This window comes from Sinocyclocheilus anshuiensis, unplaced genomic scaffold (genome assembly GCF_001515605.1).
Source record: "Sinocyclocheilus anshuiensis isolate Anshui unplaced genomic scaffold, SAMN03320099.WGS_v1.1 scaffold2, whole genome shotgun sequence".
Lineage (NCBI taxonomy): Eukaryota > Metazoa > Chordata > Actinopteri > Cypriniformes > Cyprinidae > Sinocyclocheilus > Sinocyclocheilus anshuiensis.
This window is the reverse complement of record NW_015542337.1, coordinates 387,976-408,182: the sequence shown is the minus strand read 5'-3', so window position 1 is coordinate 408,182 and position 20,207 is coordinate 387,976. Positions and strand designations below refer to the sequence as shown.

At 37.6% G+C, this 20,207-nt stretch overlaps 2 protein-coding genes across 2 annotated transcripts in view; both read left to right on the top strand.

The window, feature by feature from the left end:
- The first annotated feature begins 2,159 nt into the window (after window positions 1–2,159).
- On the top strand, window positions 2,160–4,949 carry LOC107691151 (ankyrin repeat domain-containing protein 34C-like). Its single transcript, XM_016489634.1, has 2 exons — window positions 2,160–2,184; window positions 3,323–4,949. Exon 2 carries the CDS (start codon window positions 3,354–3,356, stop codon window positions 4,947–4,949), a length of 1,596 nt encoding a protein of 531 aa, XP_016345120.1. The 5' UTR covers window positions 2,160–2,184; window positions 3,323–3,353.
- A 4,739-nt stretch (window positions 4,950–9,688) lies between these two features.
- The window catches only part of idh2 (isocitrate dehydrogenase (NADP(+)) 2), an 11,762-nt gene continuing 1,243 nt past the window's right edge, over window positions 9,689–20,207 (top strand). The window contains exons 1-8 of the mRNA XM_016489598.1: window positions 9,689–9,883; window positions 14,630–14,721; window positions 15,539–15,704; window positions 16,663–16,823; window positions 16,925–17,068; window positions 18,597–18,733; window positions 18,942–19,093; window positions 19,352–19,464. Coding sequence (XP_016345084.1) covers window positions 9,772–9,883; window positions 14,630–14,721; window positions 15,539–15,704; window positions 16,663–16,823; window positions 16,925–17,068; window positions 18,597–18,733; window positions 18,942–19,093; window positions 19,352–19,464 — 1,077 coding nt within the window. The 5' untranslated portion in view covers window positions 9,689–9,771. The remainder of the gene's footprint in view (window positions 9,884–14,629; window positions 14,722–15,538; window positions 15,705–16,662; window positions 16,824–16,924; window positions 17,069–18,596; window positions 18,734–18,941; window positions 19,094–19,351; window positions 19,465–20,207) is intronic.

Genomic DNA, 20,207 nt, shown 5'->3' with positions numbered 1-20,207 from the left:
AAAGCACGCTGTGATAGGCAAACTAGCACTCTATGCTCACATAAAACAATGCCAATTCACAGCATGGCACGTCACTTTGTAAAGTAGTTCATTTACAAAAATACCCCTTACTAACAAAATGCAGATTTATCGTCATTAACCAGCAATGTCATGCCAAAGGAGATTTTCTTATTTGCATTCTATAAAGCATGTTAAAACCTGGTAACAGACAACAGTGGGCATTCTATTGCATCTGTTTTCCACACCACCACCCACCCTTAGTTCTGTTGCTTAACAACACTCATCACATGAGAGCTGCTTTATATGAAATGCATAGATTTTTTTCTGATTTCCCTATTATATCATGAAGAACTCAAAAAGATGTGACCCCCACGGCAGATATTGAACCTCAGGTTACTGTCCACCTTTCTTCGCTCTGGAAACTTTTGTAAAGATAAATGAAGCGTGATCATATGGCTGGAGAGGCTCCAAACGACACCATTAGCCAGCAGGATGAACACAAACATGGAGATAGGCAGCGTCCTGCAGTTTCATAACTAGACTCTGTCTCAGACATGATGGTTGGGTAAATAATAATATTCCACCATTAGCCAGCAGGATGAACACAAACATGGAGATAGGCAGCGCCCTGCAGTTTCATAACTAGACTCTGTCTCAGACATGATGGTTGGGTAAATAATAATATTATCCTAAGTGATCAGAAGTGCCATCATCAGCAGATAAAAGTGGGGATGGTGTGTGGGAAAAGTCATTCAAGAATCATTGTTTTGCTCCAGTGGAAAATAGGGTTCATGCGAGCAGTTTATCAGAAAGTAAATAGCCACAGGCCGTGTGTGATATTAAAAACATGAGGAAAGGAAAGACATGGGTCAATCCAAGACAAAAGTCTTCAATTTTTATGAGGCTTTATCATAAAAGCGATTTAGTGTCACAATATTACTTGGAGTAATAGTTTCATATATATTTTTTTTATATTTATTCATAATCTGAGATCATGCTCTCACCAGCACCACAAATTCTACCGGTCTCAGTCAGAATATGATTCTGTGCTGTCTCATAGCAACCTAAAAATAGAACTGTCCCTATTATGCTATATATGACTGAAATGGCTGGAACAAGTTATGGGTGTTTAATTGCAATGCAAACTCTCACAATAAGCTGTGGCAATGCTGTCATTGTCTGTAAATAGATAGATTAGATAGATAGATGATAGACAGATAGATAGATAGATAGATAGATGGATGATTGCCCCTACTTACATAACAATGGGCATTTGAACTGTTCCAATCAAAAGAACGTGTGCTATTGTCAACCTAATAAGTACTATATGCAGCTATTAAAATGCGGAGCATGTTACATCAAATAATTATTTTCTCTTGTTCATAACACATGGCAATTTGTGTCATGAACAAGATTATAGTATGACTTAATCTAAATTTGTGCTATGCCAAAATTATACTAATAAAACCACACTAAAATCAACATTTGTGTATACTGTAGTTATAATACAAAAACATCCAAACCAGTACTAATTTAATGTTTACAGTCTATCTGGGCGGAAACATCTTTAGTGTTTATCAGTATGGTCAGATGCTGAAATAAAAAAAAAAAACGCTTATCTGTATTCTTTAAATGCAGTATTTATTTTTTTTATATTTATATATTTATAAAATAGTTAAATTAGCCACCATCCCCTAACTAAATATGCACCAGTCTGCCATACGGATTTGATTCCTAATCTCGATGTACAAAAAAACTGAAAAAAAATAACAAATGTTTTTGAAAAATGTTTGTTTGTTTGTGCTCATCATGAAAACATATGACAGGTTCACACCAGACCCGATTTAGTTTGGTATATTCTGACGTCAATCAGATTCACGTTTCATTCACGAAGTGAAAAGGGGGGAAGTTATTTATAACCTCAATGTCTTAGTGTGATTCTTGGATGCGCAAATAGGAATGTAGCGATTTGTCTCTTGCGTTTCAGTAACAAAAACAGTGGGGCTGGAGCGTCGTTGTGGCTGCACGGTAGGACTGAACCTAAAATAGGACAGTTCTGTTGGGTCTGAACTAAATAACTACACGAGCTGTGCTGAGAAACTATGCCTCTCCATAGCTTGTAGAGAATATTGGAGAGCATTACTGTGGACTTGCTCTACCATGATAAACCTGTGCGTCAACCAGGTAAGGAAATGTTATAACTTAATCTATTTAGGTGTCCAACTACCTTGGAAACGCATTAAACGTTTGGACTAATTGTCTTATATTTTGCCTATTAAATGATTATGATGCAATATGTTTGATAATATTACAATGTTAAACGAAACTACATTTTAGGGAACTCGTAATCATATGCACACAAATACTTTTTAGATAATAGAAAATACAGTTGAATACGGAAAGACCAACGTTCTGATTTACAAAGAGGTGGATACAACTGCATATGGAATTATAACTTATAAAATTATGAGAGAGGGTTTTAGTCCCACAGCGCACATCGCAGATGTTTACTGATCCTTCTCATTCTCTCAGGACCATGGACAGTGCCAAATCGCTAACGATGTGATTACCTAAAAACGCAAATAAATAACACGAAATGCATTATTAACCCTTTAATTCCGTCATACTATTTCCGTGTTCAAAATCACATACAATCAGCTACGTTAAGCCTGATTAAAACCCTTCTTGCTTTTTAATAAGTCCAAATAATTTCAAACGGTTATCAAATTATAACAAAAACAGACTGCTCTGAATATATTGTTTGAATCGAGAACTGGAACAAGACAATTGAGGACTACTATTCATACCAAAGCAACTGCTTTAAAAGCAGTCTATAAAATAAATAATCTACAGAAACAATAATAAGAAAAAAACGATAAAGGTAAGATTAATTTATTTAATAACGTCGTTGAATGGAAGCATATCGTATTTTTATCACTACATATTAAATTCTGATAAAACATTTATAAATATTGAGAACAGTCACTGATAAAATCAATTTAAAGTTTTATATATGAGGAAATATGTTTTGATACGCAACACATTTCAGAAATTTCAATTGCATTTAGACAAACAACACGCAAATTCAAAGTTCCATTTGCACCTGATCCACCTGTCAGTTCAGCGTCTCTTCCAATAACTCATTCCTGAATTCAGGCTGCCACCTGGTGGCTCTTCAAAACAAATAGCCTAGTGATTTCATGCAAGGTTTAACACATCAACATCACCTTTCCTTATCTCTTACATTTAAAGTGTTTGTGACATGGACATGTCTCTGGGATCTGTTTGATGACTGTAGCAGCAGTCTGCTCTTGCCTTGCAGGATTGAGGCTGATTTGGGTCCAGTCTGGGTGATGGCCTACGTGCTGGAGCTCAGGACAGATGGGAACTCTCTGCTGAAAGCAGTGTGGCTTCGGCGTTTGCGCCTTACAAGGCTTCTCCTGGAAGGTGGAGCCTACATCAATGAAAGCAACGATCGTGGAGAGACGCCACTCATGGTGGCCTGCATGTCCAAACACTCTGACCAGCAGAGTGTCAGCAAGGCTAAGCTCGTCAAGTACCTTCTGGACAACAAAGCTGACCCTAATATCCAAGACAAAGCTGGAAGGACAGCCCTTATGCATGCATGCAGCAACAGGGCAGGACATGAGGTGGTCTCACTTCTACTGACCAACGGGGCTGATCCAAGTCTGGAGGACCGTCATGGATCTTCTGCTTTAGTCTACGCTGTCAATGCAGATGATAAAGAAACCCTAAAAGTTCTCCTTGATGCCTGCAAAGCCAAAGGCAAGGAGGTCATCATCATTACCACTGACAAATCGTCATCTGGAACCAAAACAACCAAGCAGTACCTGAATGTCCCTCCTTCTCCAGAGTTGGATGAGAGGACCTCTCCAGCACCATGTGCCTCACCATCAGAGATAGACCTTCACGCATCGCCATCTCCCAGCAAAGAGGAGGAGAAAGACACTGTATTCAATTTTCAAACAAAATTTAAGTCAGTCTCAAACACAGCAGCCAAACTTCAAAATGGACTTACTTCTCCTAGTAAGAAGCCAGTGAACCCCAAGAGGGCTCGTCTACCCCAGCTGAAGCGTCTACAGTCAGAGCCCTGGGGTCTGATTGCCCCCTCCGTCTTGGCGGCGGCAAATGAAGAAAGCAAGAGAGCCAACTCGGATGAAGATGTTGTCGCAGGTGTCAACGGACTGAGTCTGTCCAAAAGAGGCACTTTGTCTCGGCATAACAGCGTGGATGGAAAAGATATCTTGTTTCCGATGGTGGGAGATCAGACCACAAAAATCTCACCAATTTCATCCCTTCCGACATCTTCCAAAGCCTCCTATGAGAGATCGCTGGCACAGCACCAGCCCCTAGCACGACGTAGCACTGTCCCCACGGAGCAGGAGGGCTCTGGAGGAAACCTGGGGCCAGTTAGCCTCAGAGACACAGTGCACCGGAGGAGACTGGGGAACGAACACTACGACTCAGACTCCCAGCTGTACTCAGATTCCAGCATGCTAGACTCTCCTAAGGCACCTCTGGAGAGGAGGAAGCTCAATACATCCCCTCTTGCTATGCTAACAGGCTCACGAGAGTCCTTGGACAGCAATCCCAGTACCTCTTCACCTAGCACAGCCAGATGCAGAGCACCTGGCCTACTGGAGCGGCGAGGCTCTGGAACGTTATTGCTGGACTATATATCCCACACCCGCCCAGGTCACCTTCCCCCATTAAACGTCAACCCTAACCCTCCGATTCCAGATATAGGGGCAAGCAGCAAACCCTCATCCCCACTTGCAGCAGGTATCAGACCAATAGCTCCCGTAGCACCCAACTCACCAAAGAGAGGCAACCTCAGGACGAAGAAGAAGCTAGTGAGAAGGCACTCTATGCAAGTGGAACAGATGAAGCAGCTTTCAAACTTTGAAGAGCTCAATCATCAATCATGAAACTCAGTCTATGTAGATGTAGCAACTGTAACATCATAAATATACGTCTGAGATTTTGGATAATGTTGACGCTTAGGCAGGTGGAAAACAGGTGGTACCTGTAATACAATTTTAGGTAGTTAGCATTGAATGTAGCCATTTAGGGCAAAGGGATATTGTATCAAGATGTTAATCTACTTGCTAGTTTCAAATAGCAAAAAGAGAATTTTTGAAAAAGCAACTGAATACTAAACTCTCTAATGAAAAAAAAAATCAAATGTCACAGATGCATAAATAGCTTATTGTCTATAAAAGGTATTTAAAGATGCAACCTAGCTGTTACTTTAGATTTAATATATGATGTAACGTTATAGTGGAAGCTTAGACAGTCACTTCCTACCATCCACAGAACTCATTTTCAAAATAAATGTTGGTGGAAATGGGATTTACAACAGTCACAAAAATACAACAAAAAAGTGTGCAATTTTCCATTCCGCAACAAAGGTAGTGTTTGTCCTCTTAAAGAGTAGGTGAGAGAGTGTGCTATTATTCTCTTGCATACGAAGATTGAATTTGACAGCTTGACTACAGCTAGTTCTAAGCATGGCTCTTCTGCTGCAAACACAAACAGAGACAGAAATATCTGTATATCTTCAAAGTCAAGACATCTCTCCATGAGATTCATTAAGGCAGACAGGAGAGTGAATGCAAAACCAGGCTGTCAAAATGGAGCAGAGAGGTCACCAGATCATACCCATTAAAAGATAGCATTCCACTGGCTCCTGATTATAAAGCTGGAAGTCCTGCAAGAAAAGCAAATCTGGTTGAGAACTGTAGCAAGAAAGATGAGATGCAAGATAATTTTTTCTTTTATCACTATACATACAATATGTTAGCTTTTTAATGTTGATGTTAATAATGCCTCTGTGCAGATGTATCATTACATGCATATCTTATCTAGATTCTGTAAGAAATACTGACCATCTGTGAGCTAATTATAGGGGAATATGTCTCTTGTAATTGATTACATCCTACATCAGTTGCAATAATACATGCAACATTGCAAGTTTAATTATTACTTACTCCTTAAAGCAAAGATGATTCATATAGTCGTAAGGCCCTTAGTTAACCTTGCTGGGTTGACAGTCTCTACATATATAAAGTGTCAGTTCGTTCCACGAAGAGATTGAATGTTTGTAACTAATTAGTGTATAGTGCCTTTGAGGGAGAGTAAAAGGTGTTCTGCATCACAAGATTACTTTTAATAAAATATTATTAAGCAGCATTTGAATCACAATATTAGAATCAGTATGCTGCAAGTAAGAAATCACATGACATGAAGTATAATGATGACAACAAAAATGGCTAAGTAATACTTCGATCACAGCCTATCATAAGATATTTAGATAAAGTCTGTAGCGGAACATGCCTTGTGATAAACCAATGACTATTGTACAGACAAATGTGAACGTAGGTATATCCATTTGTCAGCCAATGTTATGTGGTAGAACTAATGTGCCCATGTTACTTTTTGTGCAAATGCAAAGTGCTTCAGATTCATTGATGCTATAATGTTTAAGAGCCACTTCACTGCATAAGGCTGTCAAATAATAAATGTTCTTTAGTACTAGAGTTAGCTGGCTAACTCCTCACTCATTTTCCCTGAATTAAGACATTAAACATAAGCAATCAACAGATGCAGTTAGACTTGGTCTGTGATTATTAAATACGCATATGACATAAATATATGGGTCAATAATAATAATTATATTAATAATAATAACAATTTATAATTCATAACTGCTGGCACTCATGCAATTCAATAGTAAAAAAAAAAAAATGAAAAAAGTTACATTTAAATTATTAATGAGCCCCAAATGAGACCATGTGAAAAGGTTTTATCACAGCTGTCTTATATTAAAACTGTGAGGCATACTATTGGTTGCGCTCATGTTTACATTGTTTGATGCATAGTATTTTTGTATGTAGTTTCTTGTATATTTTGAATAAATGTCTGTAACAATCTGTACAATCATACTGGCCTTTCTAATCTCAAAGTCTGACATTTCAAATGACCGTGAAAGCACCTGTTATGTTGAGCAGGACAGACCCATCGTTGCAGCATTCAGATCCCTAGTCTCCGGTCTGTGTCATTCTTCTGCCCCTAAAGGACCTAGTGGTTTAGATTAGAAGTCTCTGTGGTCATAAAAAGTAACAATTTGTAGGTTCAATTGATTGTATATTTCAGGGGTGTAACAATGCAGACATCTCGTGAGACGACACCCTTACCTGTACTAGTTTCTTTTTCCAGATCTAATCCACTGTAGAGTGTAAAGTACATTAAGGGATTGTAGAAGATCCTCTTCCAAAGGTAGGCCTATAGTTTGGGCTATACGTATTTGTTCAATAGTGAATGAATGATACTAGGATGAAAACTTCACATGGAAAGCTAGAATGGGTGTTGCAAAAACAAATAAAATCTGATGTCTTTAGCTGTCAGCTTGAACCAAGACATGTTCACTGACAGAATTGTCACTCACTAGCTCATTTATTTTTTGCTTGTTTTTCACATAATTTTCTGTAAATTCTGAGTGTTGTGTGTTCAAATCCCTGGATAACCTATGGTATAAGGTTTAGCATTTACTATATTTATGTTATGAGTAATTGTTGACTAAGCTGCCTCCTTGGTTGTTCATAGTACTCCTGAAGCAGTAATTCCATAAATAGGTTGTTGTAAAATAACTTACTAACTGTTGTTTATTTACACACCACGATAAAGAGATGTTTGTTATGGGTGATAAAATGACTTCCCTCAATACAAAAAAATCTAGCACAGACAACTCACAATACTGAATGTGTAACATACTACAAGAGAACTAAAAATAATCGCTGTAGGTGTATGAAAAATGTAATAATGAGTTCTTACTGACCCCTGGTGGACATACAGTTTTAGCATCTTTCCTCTAAATGGATAATAAATCAGATGCAAATAAGATTATATGATGATCTGAATGTGACACAGATTAGAAATTTTCTCTTTCTATAAAAACTCATACATTTGAAACAAAGAATATTGTTGGAATTATTACTTTTGCTAGACTATATATTAAACTTTGTACTGTATATTGTCATGGTGAACATATATTATACCATTTTAACTATCTACAATATTTTAGTAATCCTCTCTAAACTAAAGCTTTCAGAAATGCAAGATGCAAACCAAATTTAATTATATTATACTTACTTATTTACATTAAGTCTCCACCAGATGGCACTATACAAAATGTATATAATAATAATAATTATTATGATTATTTAAACATTATTTAAATTATTATTAAAACACTATTTAAACATAGTGTTCACTTAAGGCAGTATATAAACCTAAAATAATCAATACAAAAATATTTTATTATCATTATTACTATAAAATATAGTCTGATGAAGACTGTTGTCTCTTTTGGTACATTGTTATTTCTGCCCTAAACTGTCATTATAACCACATGACAGAATGTTCTCATCAGTACCACGCTGTTCTGTTGTTCATAATTATTAGTACAGAGCAGTAATTCAATGGTGGTGAACCAGTTCCAGCTGTGAAAATAATTGGATTTTTTTTTTTGCCTTTGACCTATGCAGAGTGAGTACTGTAAGCAGACAACACTGTAGAGTAAACAGTTCACAGTGAACTACACACGTTTCAGACCTCTAAATGATAACAGAGGTCATGTTGACATGTAGGTCAGTGGAGCAATATTTGCATGCTGAATTTTAGAATGAAATAGCCTTGATAACAAGACAAGCTATGGAATTTCCTACTCAGTCTGTTTCCTTGTCAGAATCATGTGAAGTATTTGAGGAATTTAAATTTGAACTTTTTTTTCTAAGACTTTGAATAGAATAAACTGTGAAATGGTGAGCTATTTTTGTCACAGAGCCAGAGTACATTGATACTGTCAACGCTGTCTAATTTCAACACGTATTGGGAATGTGAATAAATAAGTGTGTGCCATCTTAAATATCTTACTTTTTATTATATGCATATTATTGCATATTTTCTATATGATACATTAACAATTAGGCCTAAGTTACCAATAACACTTGATCTGAAACTGAACATAAAACGCATAATAGTATTTGTCAACAACACTGTTATGTAATATAATTTTAAAGGATACAAGCACTCAACCTTCAACGACTCAGACACTGCAGCTTTTGCACCTTGAAGTGACCTGCAGTAGTTCTACGACGCATGCGCACAATCAGACCGCGCACCTCCCATTCTTTCACTCAGTATGGTAACCCAACCCGTCTAAAATTAGCGGGGCTGCTCAGCAACCAGACAACGGAATGTGAAGAGGTTATCTGCCTGTTCTGTGTCGTTTAGAAAGTCTGTTAGCCTACTTATGTCAAAATCACAAATAAAACACCGCCAATTGTTACATACTGACATTCTATGAAAGTAATTCTGAAATTGAAAGTATATTCTTATTTATTAAAAAAATACATAAATGAAAATGGGGACATTCACCAAAAATAAAAAAAAAATCGGAAATATATAACCCCGGACGCCCGTGAAGGGTTAACTGAAAATGAAAGGAAACGTGCAAACGGTGCGTTATCAAAAGTCACCAGGTGGAACATCGATGTGTTGCTTATTCAAATATGATTGGCCATCGACTGCATCGATGATTTTTAGTCCTGACCCCGTGTAATTGTGACGTCGACTCCGAGACGGAGGCGGAGAAGAGCTACTATTGCTGTATGCTCCGATTCATTCGACCGGAGTGAAGTCGAGAAGTCGGGCAGCAACCGCTAGTGTTTTCGGCGAGAAAAAAAAAACATGGCAGGTTACTTGAAGGTCCTCGGCTCTCTCACTAGGTCCGCGGCCACTCTATCCAAATCCCCCGCCGTTCTTGCTCCAGCTTCTTGCCAGAGTTTGCAACAGAGGAACTGTGAGTTTTCCGCTTCCACAATTGTCTATACATGTGTCAATACAAAGCCGCATTAACCAGCGCTTTAACACCGGTTAATGCTTATCTGAGACGATGTGCTTTTAAATTTAAAACTCCTTTCACCCCTGCCACATAGGCCTACCTCATGTTTGTGTCGGGAAACGGGGTCCGGTTGCGGACTGTCGTGTTTATTTCATTTCGCCAGCTTGCTTATTTCCATCTCTTCGCGGTTTCAGTTGCTCAACAGCGGAACGCTATTTTCTCGGTGACGTTGTACGTGCAGCGGGAATCGCGCGCGGCCGCATAGGCAGAAGTCGCGCTCCTTTGTTCGCTTATAAGATGTCTTTTTGAAAAAAAGAGCTACATGAACGATATATTAGCTTCATTTAAAACATTGTGTTTAAGATGCCGTTTCTTAAAGGCAACCCCTGTCTTCATGGGCTGCACACAAGGACTGCGGAGTGACCTGTGAAACCATTCGCGCCGAAAATACTCCTGCAAATGTAATTATAAACATGTAACCGAACAGCTTTGTGATGTAAAATAATTCGGTAACCAGGCATATGAGTGTTCATGTGGGGTTTTGTCTCTTTTGCTTGTTCTGCGGTATGAAATCATTTCAAGGTCAGCCGCCTGGTCAGCACGTCTTTTTTACTATTGACTGAGTGCAGACTATGAAAATTAAGATGTAAATGACCAACAAGCACTTTATCTGTTTTAAACATGATATTTGACTGCTACACCATAGCACATAATAATTTCACCCTAGTTTTATATGCCCTATTTGTTATAGAGGCTGCATTGATTTAAATGTCCTGTTTGATGCAGCAACTGAACTAAGGTTTGAATTTACTGATAGATTGTAGCTTATCTTTTGAAACATGCATCTTGGGGTGTTACTTTGAAACAAGGGACAAATGAAGGGCAGAACTTTCCGCACAACTGTGAATGAATTAGTGTCATGTCCTGACAGACACTAGCTGTGCTTCTGTGCTAGGTAATCAGTTGTCATGGAGGATTGTCCAAATGTTGGTGGTTTACTTGGTGTACACCAGCCCTCGTGTCCTCCGGGTCACCTTTACACTTTACTCTGAATGGGTTAGTCCTAATTAACACCAGTACTCATGCGTCACATCCAAATGATTGCATGTGATGATAGAACCAAGCTTTTGCACTTGTATGGAGCTTATAATATGACAAAACGATTTGAATTGTGTGAATTTGAATTATTGACAAGTGTCATTTAACAAAACTGAATTTTATGTGGCATTTAACATAGTTCTGAATTAGATTTTTTTTTAACTTGAATATTTAACATTTTAAATTTAACAATTGAATTTATGGCAGTTTTTTTTAATAGACATGTATTTTCAAACAGTGGATTTTTTGTTCTGAATTGTTAGACTGCAAATATCCAGTTTTTAAAAATACAGCTTCAAGTTTTCAAGATGAATAAGAAATTCGGAACATCAAATTCAATATTCAAATTTCAATACGCAGAAATTCAGTTCGTACAGAAAGTAGGTCAGAGGTTATCCACAGGAAAGTGTAGATGATCTCTGAAAAGTCGAACGAAGCATTTACGGTGACCCGAGCGGACATGTTCGGGGTGGTACTAAAAGAAGTACCAGGTACTGTACCCAGTGGAAAACCCCCCAAAAGTGAACCGTACTGAGCCGTACCGTGCCGTACCATGCAGTGGAAAAGCGTCATTAGTCTAGTTTTGTCGTGGCCACAACATATTAACTCATGGAAACGTGGCCACGAGATCATTTTGTCGAGATAATGGTATGGAGATGATGACATCCAGGAATCGCCGCACGGCTGCCGCTCTCGTAGTGGAAGTGTTTTGTGTGGTCTCGGGGCAGACATTGCCATAGTTATAAACAACAAGGTCACATTTGATTTTACTAAAGATAAACAAAACATAACGGAAATTCAGTATATGTGTTATTTGCTATTTATCATTTCATGGGACTTTGACTAGAGTAGTTTTGATATCTGATATTGATATAGGTTTCAGTGTACAGTAGTGTAGGAGTAAAGTGGCAGTGTGCTATTTTATACTCAATACATGTGAAGCATGTTATTTGATCACATTCAATTTCTAGTAAGTATAACTCAAGGCCACTGGATTGTAGATCACATGATCTTGTTCAGCATTCTTTGCAGATTCTATTTCCCATTGGATGACATTTCGCAGAAATTCAGAGGAAACGTGAACTATCTGCAGTCCATCATGGCATCATTGGTTCATGCCGCAGCTCAGCATAAATGTATGGTATGTGGGAGGATTCATTTGCTGTGCAGATGGCTGCAGTGATGTTAGAAACGGGGCATTGAAGCATGCTTACATAATCCTGCCCATATACTCCTCCTCCCCCTTTAGCACGCTGTCCCAGTGCTTATGATTAGTGAGAGGATCCTTTTCCTCAGGATTCCCTGTTTGTCATTTCTGTTTACGAACCCAGTCAGGTTTCAATTGAAAGGCCTTAGCCATAATGCACTTTTGGTTGACACAGCTGTGATAAGCAGTAACTCTATCTGAAAGTTGGTTTATCTGGCCCTTTTGTAGCTTAGTGGTGGTGTTTTGGTGGATGATATGTTGGGTTTGCTGAAATTAAATCTTTTATAGAAGGGCTTTTATATAAGTCCGTTGCATAAAATGTTAAATAGTTGATATCTTTTTTCTGTGTGACTTTATATGTCATGCTGCAATTGAACTTGATTGAAATGTTCAAAGCGTCTGAACTTTGACTTGATGGACGTGACCTATGGCTGCTAAAATAGATTGAAGATGTAGTTTATAGAGCGTTACATCAGTGAAGTATGGTAAATGTGTTACCTACAGTGCTTATAAAGGTGATTATGCCATGCTTTATTGACAGCATTTTGTCTTTTATGAACTCTTTCACTGTTTTTGACAGCATTGCCGACTCTTTAGATGGAGCGGCTCTCTAGCAGGAGCAGGAACTTGGCAAGTGTAACAAAGTCACTTGATTCCCTCCATGGCTCCCCCTCCTTCCTCTACTTTGTCCCCACTGAGAGAAGAGGAGAGTGAGATGACCTCTACTTACTTGCTTTAGTGGAAAGCAGTGGCAATAAAAAGGTGTTTAAAACACTAAAGGTAGACATTTAATTCATGAAATTGCTGCAAATTGGTTCTTTTAGCAGCAAGCAGGAGTGGGCGGTATGAGTCATTTTATATCTTTATCATTTCTTCATGCTTTGGAAACGCCCTAGGTAAAGTGTTTTCGACAATAACAACATAAATCCTTATCATTTTGTGATGACTTTGCATTGATAATGGGCAACACAACCTATAATAAAACCAAAAAACTACTGAATTCAGGACATAGAAAAATATTAACTAAGAACTATTTGTAAAGCATCTCTAAATGGTGTTCTAATTGCTCTGCTATCTATTAACCTTAATTGGCAATCAGCCAGTAAAGCTGTAAAAGTGTGCTGACCCAGTAATCTTTCAAAATGAAACCTGGGCCAGTTTAATCCAGTAATCAGGCATTACAGCTGCCAAAGGCAGCACGTCTTGTGGTCAGATGTTTAGATTGCCATTATTATGCAATTAAGTAGAAAATCATTATTGCCATTCTTCAATGATAATTGCAAGTTACTTCATAGATTTATGCCAATAAATGATAAGGATTTATGCTCATATTGTCCAAAACTTTGCCTAGGGTGTTTTTGAAGTTTCTAAGAGCACTACATATGTGAAATAACCATGTGCTAATGCCTTTTTTAGTATGCTTGTAACTTGAGTTGAGATGGTGTATACTGTTCTACTGTCAAGCCCTAACAGGAAGTAACAAAACCACAGTGCAAACTGTGCTGCAAATACTAAATATCAAGATATTAGTTCATAAGATGGTCAGTGGACCAATTTTTCATGCATATTTTCATGTTTACACTACTGTTCACTACAAAAGTTTGGGGTTGGTAGTTTTTTTTAGTTTTTGAAAGAAGTTTCTTATGTTCACAGAGTCTGTATTTATTTGATACAAATAAACAAAACTTTTAAACCATAATTTTGTGAAATATTCCTAAATTAGCTTTACTATTATAATATATTATAAGTAATGTATTATCAGTGTCACATGACCCTTCAGAAATCATTCTAATATGCTGATTTGGTGCTCAAGAAATGTTTCTTTTACTGTTACTGTTGTGATGCTTACTATTTTGTGGAAATGGTGATACATTTTTCAGAATTCTATGAAGAATAAAAGTTAAAAAGAACAGCATTTATTAAAAAAAAAAAAAGAATAAATAAACTTTTGTCACATTTGTTCTATTTAATGCAACCTTGCTGAATAAGTGTTCGAAATTATACTGACCTCAAACCTTTGAACAGTAGTGATGATGTGGTCAGATAATAATCTTAAGAATAGCCTTGTATTACAAAATTGGTTTAGATTATAGAGAGCAATGTAACATACAATTAGTTTACACACAAGCTCTTCCCTCTGGAATACTGATATTTAGCAGCATAAAAGTTGTCAGTGTCAGCATAAAATTAAATTTTTTTTGGTAGTGACTGTTGTTTTTGCTCAGAACGCTCAGTAGTGGCTGGTGGTGTGAATGGGGCTTTATATGTCTTTATTATCCTCCTCTTTGAGGAACCACTAATTTCCGGTTGTCTCACGAGTGGGAAGAAACAATCCCTTATTCAGGCCTGAACAAAAAAAATGGGCTGATCGAAAGATTGTTTTTTTTTTTATTTGACAGATGCCGATAAACGTATTAAGGTGGCAAAGCCGGTGGTGGAGATGGACGGAGATGAGATGACCAGGATCATCTGGGAGTTCATCAAAGAAAAGGTGCTTAAACGCCAAGCTTGTGAGTGAGTGAGAGAATGAGGGGGAGGGAAGCAGTGTCTGTCTAGTCTATTTTTAAAATGGTGACACACACACACACACACTCACCGAGAGGAACAGAATGCGGGAGGGAAAGATGTAGAGGGCAAAGGAAAGAGAAACAGGAGAGTGAGAAGCCTAGACAGGCACAGACCAAACGAAAATTGGGTTAGACAAGAGTAGAAAGACAAAAGGAGATGGAAATTGGAAAGGGAATGTGACAGCGTCTCTTGGGAGAATTAAACAGACGAGGAGAGAGTGGTGGAGTGATTGGCGTGTTTTTAAAAAAACAGTGTGATAGGCTTACTGGAAGAGTGTTTACGCGTGAAGATTACGGCCGCATCACGCAGGGGCAGGGCTAGTGTTGAGGTCATTCTCACTGACTGGCCGTCTGCCTCCTGCAAGAGACGGCAGATGGTGGTGGTGACGTTCCACAAGCTGAAATTATTCTGCCAATTCTGTGGAGAATCAGAATGGGCTCATTATTTATAGCCAGAAAAACAATGCCATTAATCCAGAGATTATTATAACTATGGTGTTTAGGCTCAGTCAGAATTTAAATGATCACGCGTGGTGTAATTTATAGGGGGAGTGTGAAATTTTTGCGTCATCAAACTTAATATTAAGATGTGGTAGAAGCAAGTATTTTTGAAAAATTACATCACTCTTTTAGGATAAAATAAAATCACCAAATTACTTGCTTTAATGTATTTAATGTGTGTGTGTGTTTTTTTTTTTTGAATGACTGTTTACACTTTTAACACCAAATTGTTGTGTGCAGCTCATTCTGACCAATGTGGATGTGGAGCTGAAGTACTTTGACCTGGGTCTTCCTTACCGTGACCAGACTGATGACCAAGTCACAATCGACTCTGCTTTAGCTACCCAGAAATACAATGTTTCTGTGAAATGTGCCACCATTACACCTGACGAAGCTAGGGTCGAAGGTATGGCACACCTCAGCAGCTCTTTCACTTGATATTTGCTCTAATGACACATCGATGTATTGGCCATGCTGTACAATTTGCACATTTTGACATCAACATCAGCTGATAACTGATCTAGTTTTTATCAGTTTTTCTTCCAGTACATATACAGACCTGCCAACCTGTACGCATTTTGCGTAGCAGGTACGCATTTTGACCTTAAAGTACGCTGGTATGATTTGTCACTCTAAACTACGCAAAAACCCGGTGACCTGTCCACGCGCAGTAAACAAGCAACAGAAAAAGATGAGGAGTTCAACCAATCAGAGCGTTTTCCTTGTTTTTTTTTAATTTCTCTCCAAACTGGCTCTGTTTCTGCGTCAGTGAGTCCTGCGCTGAGCTGAGATGAGGAAACACGTGTATGGTATTTCCTTGAGTTGTGAGCTCTATTTCTTCGGTGATTGTTATGTGGACTTGCTGCGCATGGGCGCCCTCTAGTATCCAGTATGAATGAAACAGACATTACATGTGTTCATAGCCAATCTATAAAAATAATACTTCTCTCAAAATAAATTTAAGGTAGACATGTGATAATCCATGTTTTTCTACAGTGTACAACAATGTACTGGAGTTTGTTTTTTTTAAATAGCATTTAAAATCGCCAAACCATCAGAACCAAACTGAAAACTGTTTAAAAAAACTGAGGTATTTATTGAACCTTGGGCTAACTGTATTGTTGCATTCCTACTGTTTACTCTAAAATACTGTATAACAGGAATATCACAAACTGAGTGCAGACTCTACTAACCTATAAAATATTTAACATGAAGTCTAGCATTTTGCAATTACGATTTTGACATTAGCCATCAAGGAGCTTCAAGTAATGTAGGAATAGGCTATATGACCACCCCCATACCCCACATCCCCCCCAAACCCCATAATGGCATATCTTTAAGTGCATTATGTTCATCTTTGTCAGAGTTCAAGCTGAAGAAAATGTGGAAGAGCCCTAACGGAACCATCAGGAACATTCTGGGCGGCACTGTCTTCCGTGAGCCAATCATCTGCAAGAACATTCCCAGACTTGTTCCTGGCTGGACACAGCCCATCACCATTGGCAGACATGCCCACGGTGACCAGGTCTGCTTTTTTGGATGATCTGGGTGGTCTTAAATTTAAAAAATTTTTCCCCCAGTGTGTTTTTATTCCCTCTGAACTGCAGTCTTTTTGTTGATTTGCAGTACAAAGCAACAGACTTTGTTGTGAGCCAACCAGGCAAATTCAAATTGGTCTTCTCTCCAGCCGATGGAAGCAAAGCCAATGAGTGGGAGGTGTTCGATTTCCCTGGTGGTGGCTGTGGAATGGGAATGTATAATACTGACGAGGTCAGTGCACATATGCATATAATGTTTTTGTTTTTTTTTAAACACTGAAGGAGCATCAAGATATCATAAACAATCTGTGAAAAGAACAATAACTCTTTTCTTATAATTGGTACCCACAGTCATGGAAAAAAAATGAAAATATTAAATTATAAAAGTATACTTTCCTATACAAGTTATAAAAAAGCATAAATGTAAAGTTAAATATATCTACAAAACTGTTCAAAATTTTTGGGTCAGTAAATTTTTTATAATACTTTGATTCAGCAAGGAATAATTCAATTGATCAGAATGAACAGTGAGGACATGTATAATGTAATGTAAAGATTTCTATTTCAAATAAATGCTGTTTTGGCATTTCTATTCAGCAAAGAATCCTGAAAAAAATGTTTTTGACCTTGATACTGATAAAAAATGTTTCTTGAGCACCAAATCAGCTTGTTAGAATTTCAGAAGGATCATGTGACACTGAAGACTGGAGTAATGGCTGCTGAAAATTTAGTTTGTTTTTTTACATTGAAATTTAAACATTTAAACTTGTTACGCAATATTACTTTATCAAATAAACGCAGACTTTAAGTATAAGAGACTTTTTTTTTTTCAAAAGTAATAAACTTATCAACCTAAAGCTTTTGAACAGTAGTGTGTATGGAATAATTTACAGTAGAATAAAGGTCATATTTAACTACTTGCTCGGTTGGAAATAATTTTTTGTGAATTCGAAGTAAGTTGATTTCAAAATCCAGTAATCACTGAGTGACTTGTGAAGACAAATTAATTGGTTAAAAGGTGTGGGACCTCTGAATTGTGCACTTCCTGAATTACAACATCCAGCGGTGTTAAAGTGTTCAAAGCATTGAAATGGATCCAAATGTGAACTTAAAACAGCATATCTACTGGGACCTCCTAAATTTCCACTGAAATAAAAAAATTGGCAAATGGATAATATGAATTTGAAAAATGTCTTTTTTCTGTTAATGAGCTTATACTCTGGTGGTGATCTATCTTGAAGGTGTAAAAATAACACCTTAAATTAGAGACATTTTTAGACTGTCTCGTGTATTCTGAGTTTGTATAATTAAGGCCTTTTGACTCAAATTCTGTTATGTTCTGCATTTACACCTCCGGATGGATGAAGTCTAGATAATAGATGACCTCCCTCAGCTCGTGTACCTGCAGTGAACCCTGATGTCCTGAAGTCTTTGTTTGTAGTCGGGGGGAATGGTCTGTTTGGCTTTACAAGTGTTACAGGTGTCTGCCTTCAGGCTGCTCCAGAGGTGGTGCTGCTAGTGACCTCTTTTTCCCCTCAAAAGAGATTGAATGAATGAAGTGTCTGTTCATTGTAGGCTGCAAATTGATAGTGCTGAAATTCATTTTTTACACCATTTCCACTTCACATTTGAAGTGAGTGATTTTTGCTCACCCTTTGGAACTAGACAGCCAGCGTTTACTAGTTGAATTCCCTATTGTGAAAGTGGAACATCTATTTTCCCGCTTGTGTGACATTCTGTCTTTCGTCTCTTTCTAACAGTCCATCACTGGCTTCGCTCACAGCTGCTTCCAGTACGCCATTCAGAAGAAATGGCCTCTCTACATGAGCACTAAGAACACCATCCTGAAGGCTTACGATGGCAGATTCAAGGACATTTTCCAGGATATCTTTGAGAAGTGAGAAGCATTGGATTTATCAGTGTCTTTGGCACGCTTGTTATTTACGCACTTCCACCGTGTGTTTTCTGTGAGCGTGTGTTGCTGTGTAATTATGAGATTAGCGCTTTGAGATGCTGTCACAGTGCTGACATGTGAAACTGTATTTTTCTTCTAAAGTCATTTCAATGCAAAATACTGAACCGTCTTTTTTGTATTCTATGGGTAGAAACTACAAGTCAGAGTTTGACAAGCTAAAGATCTGGTATGAGCACAGGCTCATCGATGACATGGTGGCTCAGGTGCTCAAGTCATCAGGTGCCTTTGTGTGGGCCTGCAAGAACTACGATGGAGATGTACAGTCTGACATCCTTGCTCAGGGTAAATAACATAGAAAAAGATCTATTCGAAAAATTGTCAGCCTGTTTCATATTGCACCCATGTTCATCCAATTAGAACCAGAACGGTTTTATGGCAGTTTTTAGTTTTAGCACTTTAAGTCATCATCATGCTCTAGACTATTTATGGTCTAAACAAATTGCTGCCAGTTTTTAAAGGCACATGGTGCCCATGAAGCATGAAGGAGGATATTTGAAGTAATTTTATACCCTATTAAAGGATGTTGAATATTGTCTGCAGGTTTCGGTTCTCTGGGGTTGATGACCTCTGTGCTGGTGTGTCCTGATGGAAAGACCATTGAGGCCGAGGCCGCTCACGGCACAGTAACCAGGCATTATCGTGAGCACCAGAAGGTTTGTATATTTCAATTATTTTATTTATTTATTTTGCTATGTCATATCCTGAATACCAATTTAGATTTGAGACAGACAATTGAAAATAGTTTGTTTCATTTATTTAGTTTCATTCATTTGTTTCATATATTTAACACAAATAATAAATAAAATACATTGAAAAATAAATAAAATAAAGCAACCAGGAGGTTCCACAACTGGATTTTTAGATGCCTTATGCCATCTTGTGGTGAGAAGAAAAATGACAGCCTTCAACAGCAGCATTTGAACATTGAACATTTAACTTAACATTTAACTTTTTTAAAAGAGCATATGTGCTTAAGAGCCTTAAGTGTTAATAGAATTTTTTTTTATGGAACACATTTATTTATTGTTGCTGTATTTCAGAATTCAGAAATATGATGCATTTATAATTAATACTATATTTATTTTAAATATTTCAAACAAATTGTATTTGTTTTTTTGATCTATGACAGAATCCTTCAAGTTTCAGTCCCCAAAAATATTAATCAGCTCAGCTTTTTCCAACAGTGATATTACAAAATGTTTGAGCACCAAACCAGCCTATTAGAATGATTTCTGAAGGATCACGTGACACTCAGGACTGGAGTAATTGCTGCTGAATATTCAGCTTTCAATATTAAAATAGATTAAAAAAAAAAAATGTAATGTAAAAAAAAAAAAAAAAAAAAAAAAAACTCTCTCTCTTTATTTATTCCTTCTCTTTCTAGCTTGTACTTATT